The 10,984-nt window shown below is 36.5% G+C and overlaps 1 protein-coding gene across 1 annotated transcript in view; it reads right to left on the bottom strand.

The window, feature by feature from the left end:
- Positions 1-2,091: 2,091 nt before the first annotated feature.
- COP13 (Proteasome component (PCI) domain protein) overlaps positions 2,092-10,984 on the bottom strand; it is a 200,713-nt gene continuing 191,820 nt past the window's right edge. The window contains exons 10-11 of the mRNA XM_089395832.1: positions 2,888-2,960; positions 2,092-2,699 (exon numbers count right to left, since the gene is read on the bottom strand). Coding sequence (XP_089251958.1) covers positions 2,628-2,699; positions 2,888-2,960 — 145 coding nt within the window. The 3' untranslated portion in view covers positions 2,092-2,627. The remainder of the gene's footprint in view (positions 2,700-2,887; positions 2,961-10,984) is intronic.

The raw sequence follows: 10,984 nt of genomic DNA, 5'->3' as shown, positions 1-10,984 counted from the left end.
CTTGCCATGATGTATAGAGACTCATTAGTTAGAATTGTTGTATCATAGGACTTCTTCATTTTATATTGAGTATTGTTTATACACACTTCTATATATATGCCCTTGAATATATATCATCAAGCTCTGAGAATCCTGAGATGTCAAGATTGTTCCTTTTATAGAAGGGGTTCAATCTGAGGTTGACATCTTCATATAGTGACACCGAGATTGTGGGTAGAATGGGACTTGTAAAATAAAAGACATCTAGTTGTGTATATCCGAACTAAACTGCTGAATGAGATCTCCTAATCGAGTCTTCTGCCTATGATCATTTGCATCTTTTGTCCAAGTTTTCTAAGGTTGAGAATGTGGGAAGAATCCAAGCATAGGTCATCAAGTTGAGAGAGACTCTAATTCAAAACTGTAACATTGTATATTGTTGTTGTAGACTGATACTTGAATGTATCTTTTAGTTGCCCTACCTTTGACTTTATCACCTTAGCTCTAATACCATGTTGAAGAATCTAGGGCAGCTAGCATTAGTAAGATTATTCTAGACTTGATAACAATTTGTGAAGTGTTTTTCACAATTTATCTTAGCTTGATCTTCTTCTTATTATTAGTGTGTGTGTTTACTTCATCAAACTGCTATCAAAACAAAGAGACAAGAACTCAAGAAGTTGGCATTCTGCCAGGGCCAAAACCTCTCCCTCTTGGAGAGGAAAACCCACACGTAATTCTTCTTATAGAGATTCCAATTAACGAACACCAAGACCTTGACACTTGACCTTCTATGCCACTCCAAAACCAAGACACCATTCTTCTTCCTTGTCACTATTGAGATCATTATTGTTGCACTACCAAGATCTTCATTGTTGCACTTTCACTGAGGTCTTCACCATACCACTAAGATCTTCATGAGGTCTGCTCCTAGACTCACTGAGATCATCACTTTTTTATCATAGCTCTGCCTTCACCAAAATCATAGCTGCACTCTCACTGAGGTTATCATCATGTCAGCGAGATCTCTACCTTGTCTTCATTATGACTTTGATAACATGTCTTCACCAATACACCGAGATCTGCAGCATGACCTTATCTTCACTAGGATCATAATTGAGATCTTCATCTTCATTAGGATCATGATTATAGTGATGACTGTGTCTATGATATATATACTTCACCGAGATCCTTATGAATGCCGAAACTATCACTATGACCCTGTGACTAGGCCTAGACAGCAGAGAGATGTGAGGACTTCATTGTAACTATCACCAAGACTGCACCTTATTGTCCTACACCCATCCGAGAATTTGTCATGTACCCATCCGAGATTTCAGAGCCTTATCTGAAAATTTGCCTTGCTCTTTTGCGCAAACCCTAATTGGGTATATATAGTGGTTATGTTTCCATAAATAAGTCGACATAAGTGTGAATCGTTGTGTCTTTAATTGAGCCGACATGACTGTCCTTTTAATTCATTTGTAGGTCGACATGACTGAAATTTACATCGTTTTGCTAGCAGTGTTCTTCTTTGAAGGATGGTGCTTGTCTTGGAGGGCTACTTAACACTAGGTTGACCCATGTACATTACATAAATGCTCAAGAGGAGCTCTTTAACATAATTTTGACTCTTTGACTTTCCTAGACCTATAGAATGAGCAAGAAACTCATTCATATCATTTATACAAATAATATTTTTTTTCTTGACAAGTACAAAGATCAAAATTATATTGAAAAATACCGAACCTAGTTACACTTTTCTTCAACAAATCAAACTTGAAAACTTGCTTGTGTAGCATCAAGAATGTCCATAAATATGACCATAACTAAATAGCAATTGGAGATGATTCACGACACATCGTTAAAATGGCCACAAACAAAATAGTACTAAAAAATTGGGTCAAAAGTTTCAATTCAAATTTGAACTTTTTGTGCGATATCAACAATTACTTAGAAATATGAAACAATTACAAATTAGTACAACTACTCAAGATTCGGAGTGTAGTAGAGCATTTACAAAATATACACATGAAAAATTGAGCATGTACATTCTTATCATAGCCACCGCAGTTATAATGCATGGCAATAGAACAAATTAAACTCAGCCACTATAATGCAATAATCCCACATATTATTCAAACTCTAGGGAGTCCGAATTTTTTTTAATTTTGAGCTCAGGGTTTCTTTATGGAGACGAAGCTCCACACAAGACAAGTGAACAGTCTGTTTGATCCTTATACATTAGCTCACAGAATTTTAAGGGTACTACATCCACTTTCAACTGGAGGTAATAACTTCCGGAAAAGGTGTGGACTGCCAACACCAATATTATGAAATTGAAGCCAAAAGATAGCATAACACATCTAAAAATATAAGTAATCCCAAAAGCATTGCCTATACACTACTGAGAAACATGCAACTTTGTAGTTCACTCGAGGTGCTCAAATGTCACAACTAAAAGTCGCATTCAAAATCAAAATCAAGACTAGACATTGAGAAATTTGAGATTTTTTTGATGGCATGTCAAGTGATAATACCGAGAGATATCCTTTCTGGACTCAGCCACAGTACTATTGTTAACAGACTATCAATTCACTTGGAAAGCAATGAATATAAGCGAGCCTTGAAGATGATTCTCATCATTGTTACATATTTGTGAACTTCTGGGGAACAGTATCAAAATCATCTATGTCAAATCTTGAACGCTCTCTCCCCACCTAAGCCATGATGAACACCCAAAAACCTTGAGTAAACACACTTGAAAGCATAAAAAAAAGTTAAAAACCCAATACTAAAATCCTCTATAGAGGCTAGTAGTAGTAACCCTCAAATTATCTATTTTTCATTTTTAGCATTTAATCTAATAGACATTGCTGGCATTGTGAGAAAGGGAACAAACATTTACCTTACTCAGGTAGGAATGATCACACGAAATCTGCTCATCTACTGTGGTGAGCTTCTTTGATAGTGCCATGATTCTGTAACAAACGAAAATCAACCATGAAGGCTCTAGTCCACGAAACAAAATGGAAACCAAGATGTATGTGTAGAAGCATCAGCATTAAATTATATCGAACCTCAACATCTGGAAAGATTGTGTCACCATTGCCAAAACATCTCAAAATTACAAGAAAAAGATGGTATTCACCACTAGTTTAACAAGTTATCCTAATAACCATGACATGGACCGCAATTATGCTGAGCTCTCCAACGACATCAGATCAAGAGTAGTTAAAAGCAGCAAAGAATATCAAGCAAAACCAATTACTACTCATTTCTGAAGCCTATATTTGGAGCATTGTAAAACAAATATTTTTCTTTAAAACATGAGTAGATTAGGCAGACCAAACTGATTCAGTGACAAAAAATGGAATCTTGCAAGACTGAATCAGAAATCCTCACATTAGTTAGGGTTTAGAAAGAGTGGAGCAAGTATGTCTCAAAATAAATAAACAAATACTTCCAAATACTTATTTCCCAAAAGCTTCTTCTACAATTGCGCAATCAAGAATAAGGGTGGACTGTATCTTCATACAAATACAGAAGTTTGTGGAATAACTATTTCTATAGATAGCTTCCTAAATCTAGAGTCAGTAAAATAACACAGCTAATTTGCTGCTATCAAGCATGGAATTACAAAATCTTAATCAGTTGAGTACAGATCATGATTAAATTCAGTTCAGCTTGCTACCAACCACCTACTCGGTAAATATGCTCCACCAACACACCCATTTCCCATCCAAGTCACCGTGTTCGGCGAATAAAATCCTTCATATTCGAAATTCACCAAACTTCAACCCAATTCCAACTTATTCGATTTGGTTCATAGAACTTGAAGATGAACTCGAACCTGTATCGAACTTGAACCCAAATACGTTCACCAACTCGAACAAAATCAATAAATTCGCCACACATTCATTTAGGTTCATGTTAAGTTTTGTTTTTTTTTGGCAGAATTTTTTTGTGATTTGGGATTTTTTCACGCTTTATAACTAAAAACAAAAATAAATTTACCCCAGCGCAAAAATACCAACCCTAAAAGCATAATCTGTGTATGGTCTTGCATTGCAATGGTGAATGAGTTCATGTTATATATGGACCGATGGCAGAACTGGAATGGCATCCAAGTTACCAATTATCCCACCAATGGAAAAATTGTTGATGGTATAAGTTGCAATGATTCTGCTTGGAAGTGTTCTCGGAAATATGTTAAAATGGTCCTCACACTTACCGTACGCAATCTATAATCCTATCTTCTAATGTTTATAGAGTTTTATGCATCCATCGTAAAGTGTGTGATAAAACATTTCCTGAAGTAAAGTAGGTTGGTGTGATAATATATAAACATGATGGTATGGATGTCGAAGGAGAAGATGGCATAAAATAATAACTGAGATAATCCTACCTTCTAATGTTTAAAGAGTTTTTACACATCCATCATTAAGCTTACTTGTGATAAAACATTCCCCGGAATAAAAGTAGTTTGGTGTGATAATATATAAACATGATGGGATGGATGATAAAGGAGAAAAAGACAGAATAATAATTGTGATCCATTTTTTCAATATTGTTTATACATCGATTTATAACATTTTCTGAAGTATGGTTTTATGTAAAAGTAGTTTGGTGTGATAATATATAAACATGATGGGATGGATGATAAAGGAGTAGAAGACATGGAATAATAATTGTAATCCATTTTTTCAATATTGTTTATACATCAATTTATAACATTTTCTGAAGTATGGTTTTATTTTCCGATATTGTCGCAACTTGTATATATCTCAATGTGTATATGATTGTGATTTTATATGAATTTTTCAAAGTCGAACTTTATTTGAATTTCAAAGTCGCATAACTCGAACACGACACGAAAGCGGTGACTTAATTTCTCATTCAGAGAAGCTCCGAATGATTATGAGAAGTAGCAAGGAGAAGCTCCCATCTCTCATTTAGCAAATTGCTCAAATATCAGTAGATACTGTAAATCCATTACCTGGTCCAAAAATAACTCAAGGTAAATAGGACAATCTATGTCTTTTGAGTCATATGTATATAGTGTTAGCCTCACTCTCATGTGATGAAAACAATTATAAGTCCAAAACAATTAAATTAATTAAAATCAAGAAAGTTGGATTTAATCCTACCTTTCTAGATTGAGTTTGTTCCTCATGGTTAGGAGTCAGTTTAGGCTTAGTTGGTTGAGAGATTCTCTCCAACTAGTTAGGCTCCTAGATTAGTGTTTGGTTGAGAGATTTGCTCAACCATAGTGTCCAAGATAGACATACTATCTTGAGCCAAACTTCCTCATGTATTTATTTGTACTATTATCATTATTTGAACATTGAGAGTGTGAGGAATATAATACAGTGAGGCTCTCAGGCCTTTTCCGCCATGTCTGATTTGTGTATATGTCTACTATTTATTTTATTAATGTTTTATTAGTTGATTGAATCATATTCAAGTGGTATCAGAGCCATGGTGATTGTGTGTCGTGTTAGAGTATTGGCTTACATTCCTATTGTAAGCAGCATTGAGAAGAAACTGTCTAGCATGCACTTGGTGGAGGCTAATTCTAAATATTGAGCTCGGCACATTGAAGTAGACCGAATGAGTTGATGAGCTACGAGCTATTGAACAGCATGTGCAGATTTTGGAGTATTTGAAAGCTTGGAGCTGTGCGAATTGTGGAGTGGAAAAGACCGCTTCCTGTAGTAAGTAGTCACGGAATTTTGTGTGGAGAGAATAGCCAAGACCGTGGGAGCACCCAGATACAATCGTTGAGATCCATATCCTCTGCGTACAATAGGAAGATTCCTCGAGGGAAGAAAATCATGTACATTGAATAAATTCAGGTTTGGAGGTTGTGTTGAGATAGTCCATTGAAGACGTTGTGATCAGAGAAAGTTATCAGATAAATCTAAGGACATCATGGAACTCATGTTGCCGAAGTCGGGCGGGATAGTTCCTGTGAACTTATTTTTGTAAAGAAACAGATTATGGAGATTCTTGAGACCTCCCAATTCTTTTGGTATGCTGCCATCGAGATTAGCATAGGCCAGATCTAAGTATTCAAGCTTTGTTAGATTCCCTATCTCTGCAGGAAGGCCGCCATCGAATTTATTGTATTTGAGAACCAATCGCTCAACAATGGCAGCTGGCCGATTTTAGGTGGAATCTGGCCAGTCAGATTATTGCCCAACAGGCCTAGAAATCTCAGGCCTAAAAGCCCCTTGAACGACTTGGGAATACTGCCCTCAAAGTAGCTTCGTCTCTTAACTGCCCTCAGAGCCTCGAAAGTTCATAAAAGATTGAAAACGTGGTCATTTCGGCAAGATTTCATCACGAAGTGGTAAAGCTACTTCTGTCCCCTCATTTCGTCCACCGCTTCCTTTCAAATGCTCCAGAAAACACACAGTCAAAGCCGAAATCTTGCAGCACTCTCCATTGATTCTCGAATGGAGTGCGCACATGTCTCAACTTGGTGTTCATACGCCTCTTCAGGTGTAAGTTGAACAGCAGCAGCATCTAGTTGTGGATGAAGAATTTCAATACCGTATCTGGCTAAAGAACTCTCAGGGCCACTTGTCTCTACTTCCAGAGCTACCGAAACCACGCGCAGGATTTTAGAAAAACCGAGTGTGATTGCTGGGTGACAACAATTTTGTGAGTCGTTGTTGTAGAAATTGGTTTTCATTTAGAAGCGTGCCCGAAAGATCTAGGGGACCATAGGTAACCTTCTTCAATGCTCCAGAGGACAATAAAGGACTCGATGTTATAAGCCCTGTTGCCGAAAGTAAATTACCAGAGTTTGTCCTCGTAATAGGAGCAGTTGATTGAATTCCAGAATTTTCCATTTGAAAGTGCAGCGTTTAAATTTGAACCGATTGCCATATCTCCGCTTTGATTCAGGAGGTCAAATTGTGATATATGTTGATCCAGATTACTGGAAAGAGGTCCAAGGGAGGATTATTGTGCTTGTGTAATTTCTTTTGCAATTGGGCAATAGTAAATGTTGAAGCTGCCAGGAGGACTAGCCGAATTGGATTGCTAACAACCCAATGTAGATTGCAACGTTCTGAAGTATGCATCTATCATTTCCAACAGATTGTTTTATGGTCTAAATAAAGGGGTGAGTGCAATAACTATAGTGTGGAAGCTTTAAATTTTCAGTTCTGTATGTACTGCATGCTTCTCTTGATTGCGTAATGGAAGTTCTGTACTATCTATGGGTGATGAGAATTGGTTGAAGATGATCCCTACAGTTGGGCCTTGAGTGTGTCTATCAAATGTGGAGCCTGGACATTTCTCTCCATGTGGAGAAGTGGGACTTGTCATTGAACAATTGGAGTTGGTGCAGTACAGTATAGTGAAATCGTGAAGAGGTTGCATGAAATTGGTTCCAGCCACGGGTTCGTTGTGCAACAGTAACCAACATTTATTAAGAGCAGTTGTGGAAGAATAAAGCCAAAGCAGAAGATATTTGTTTATAGCATATGTTTTCTTGATATGCAAGAATTTAAAAAGCGCAGAAAATGATGAAGACGGCATTGGTTGTAATGGAGGACGTGCCTGATCCTTTCGAAGAATTTCCGATAAACAATCAAAAGGCAGTGATTTCAGTGAAGAATTTCATGTGTCGTGGTAGCTTTTGATCAAATTTTGTGAACGCATGTTATTTTTTCAAATAACTCCATAAACCTTAATTCACTTTATTAAAGTGATTCATTAAAATTATTTTAAATGGGAATTTAAAAGAATTTTTTTAAGTTTATAAATAGAGTGAGAAAGTGTATAGCATTGTAATAAACGTATCTAAAGTGAAAGGAAGGTTCGAGACCCATATTTAGTTTATGTTTCTAAAGTAAAAGGAAGGTGCAGTTGTTAAAAGTGGAGAGATAAGTGTGCATTTTTTTAGTGTGGAGTGACAAGTGGGATTTTTATAAAGCAAGGGTTTATTTCCTTCTAATGGAGTGATAAGGTGTATTTGTTAAGGAGGTCATTTTAATATTTTGTGAAGAAAGTGTGTGAGACAGTTTTGAAGACAATTTGCTTCCAAGTAGTTTTGAAATTTTTGTTAAAAGTGGAGAGATAAGTGTGCATTTTTTTAGTGTGGAGTGACAAGTGGGATTTTTATAAAGCAAGGGTTTATTTCCTTCTAATGGAGTGATAAGGTGTATTTGTTAAGGAGGTCATTTTAATATTTTGTGAAGAAAGTGTGTGAGACAGTTTTGAAGACAATTTGCTTCCAAGTAGTTTTGAAATTTTTGAAGGAGTTCTAGAATTTTGAGAAGTTTCAACAACGACGTTGTAAAGCTAAAAGGTTGATGTACTCAGTACTTAATAAAAACATATCTTTTTTATGGTGATTGTGTCCTAGATCTGCCCGAAATTGAATAAGGGGATCTTAGGTACACTGTGAGCATGTTTGTGATGGTGCATGATTCTTGATGTTGCTTATTTTTTGTGTCTAGTTTTGACACTATCCTTCTAATATGGTACACACGAAGTACACAACAAATTAAGGCAATGCATGCACATAAACAATTCCATTCAAACTTATGTAATCAAGCAAACTACAAGCAATCAAGAAGCAGCAATACATAATCAAGTTGTCAAAGACGATTCTACATCAACATCCAATCAAGTTAATGAAGTTGTCATCTACATCAACAACAATTGGATCAATTCAAAAGCAATTTTTTGGAAAATTCACTTGCACCATTTTTTTAAGAATAAGCTCAATACAAAACTATAACTTGCAAATCATAATTTGTAAGTTGGCTTGTAATCAAAGTCAAATTAAGTTGAATTGTAAGGGTGCATTCTCGGTTGAAACCGACACCCAAGCTTTGAATTAATAGGGAATCAATTAAACCAGGTGAATCCATTGTTTTTAACTGAGTCGTTCAAATCATTGTAAGCGTTTCTCTTGGGTGCATTTTCGATAGTATTCGACAGTCTTTTTTTGATAAATCAAGAGTGAGAGTTCAAGCAAGTGCAAAGTTCACAACATCAAGTGAGCCTGAAACTGAGCGAGTTCAACTTTAACAAAAGCAAATATTCAAACAACAATCAAGCTTGTTCATATCTACAGCAAGCAAGCTCAAGCATTCAAGCGAGCAAGTTCTAAAAATCCAACAAGTATTAAAAGCAAGCGAGCGTGAGTTCCAACAAGTTCACATGGCGAAAAGCATTCAATTGTTACATATTCTTAACAATTTGATCCTCTCAACTGTTGAAGACATGGTGCAAATCAGCAAAGCAACTCTTGCTGATATTTCAATGAATTTACATCAAGCACATGAGACAATTGAGTTTCTTCAACTGAAGTCGCAACTACAAAGAGATGAGTTGCAACAGAAGAGTGATGCTTCCAAGTCATTCAACCATACAGCGGAAAATAAAGATGTTGATTCCAAATCACTCATCCAAACAACTTCAAGTGTAGAAGTTGTTCATGATCAAATTGAACTTGCTTCTTCTAAACCAATCATTAAGTCGTGGGAAGAAATCAAAAGTAACAAAAATCGACGAGGAAAAGGATATGATGGAGATGAAAATAACTTGCATATCCCAGATTATTCTAAGCCGATCAAGTTCATCAGTGCAGGATTACTTGATCAAATAACATCAACAAGCCATGAGAAAGTGGAAGACAAACCCACATGCAAACATTGTCAAAGAAAAGGTCACATGAAAGATCATTGTTTTGATCTCCATCCTTGTCACCATTGTGGTAAGCAAAATCATTCATCAGAGAAATGTTGCAAACAAGACCAACCTGCCAGATTAAAAATCAATTATGCATGGATTGATCCTTGGGAATGGTCGTCAACAGTAAAATGATTATATAAGTTTTACAACAGAATTCAATCTCACCTATTGTAGCCAACAATCAAATGAAGATGGTACTCTCATGCACCTGAAAGTGGGAGTACAACAGTGAAACTCTCCTACACCTGAAGGGGGGGAGTTTAGAATTCAGAAATCAAATGCAGATGATTGTCTCTCCTTTCAGCTAACAAAGGGGGGAATTAAGGGTGGTTGTCAGACTAAAAGTCTCGACAACATCATCAAAAGCAGCCAATGGGCATCTTCAAATCATCCAGTGGGCATCATCACCAAATCAGCCAATGGGCATCATCAACAAATCAACGAGTGGGCATCGTCAAATCAGCCAGTGAGCGTTCATCAACATCAAAGTAGCCAATGGGCGGTCAACATCAAAGTAGCCAGCGGCCGTTTTCAATATTTTGTCGGTGGACAAAGGATGTTGATCGCAAGAAAAGGATAGATGGATCCTTTTGCAGCTTGGCATGTGATGGAGTCGTCAAGCAAAATTCAGAGATGAATCAGACTTGCAGTTGATTCATGTTCTCTTCAGATTGGAGTTTTTTTCAGCATCCAGCTTTGGTGTTTTTTCAGGCATCGTTTTTTAGGATCAACAGTTTCAGCATGAGAACTTGGAAGATGGTTCCTGGTTCTTATTTTGGACTTATCATTGAGGGGGGGGAATGTTAGCCTCACCCTCATGTGATGAAAACAATTATAAGTCCAAAACAATTAAATTAATTAAAATCAAGAAAGTTGGACTTAATCCTACCTTTCTAGATTGAGTTTGTTCCTCATGGTTAAGAGTCAGTTTAGGCTTAGTTGGTTGAGAGATTCTGTCCAACTAGTTAGGCTCCTCGATTAGTGTTTGGTTGAGAGATTTGCTCAACCATAGTGTCCAAGATAGACGTACTATCTTGAGCCAAACTTCCTCATGTATTTATTTGTACTATTATCATTATTTGAACATTGAGAGTGTGAGGAATATAATACAGTGAGGCTCTCAAGCCTTTTCTGCCATGTCTGATTTGTGTATATGTCAGCTGTTTATTTTATTAATGTTTTATTAGTTGATTGATAGTACTCAAAGAACAGAGTTTCTTTCCATTCTCCACCATAATCAATGTATGGTCAAAACTGGCAATATAATCACAAACAGGTTCACATA

This window comes from Pinus tabuliformis, chromosome 1_2 (assembly GCF_031772625.1).
Source record: "Pinus tabuliformis cultivar Carrire ecotype Pingquan chromosome 1_2, CPIR1, whole genome shotgun sequence".
Lineage (NCBI taxonomy): Eukaryota > Viridiplantae > Streptophyta > Pinopsida > Pinales > Pinaceae > Pinus > Pinus tabuliformis.
Note: the sequence above shows the minus strand (reverse complement) of the source record. Positions and strands in the feature narration are given on the sequence as shown.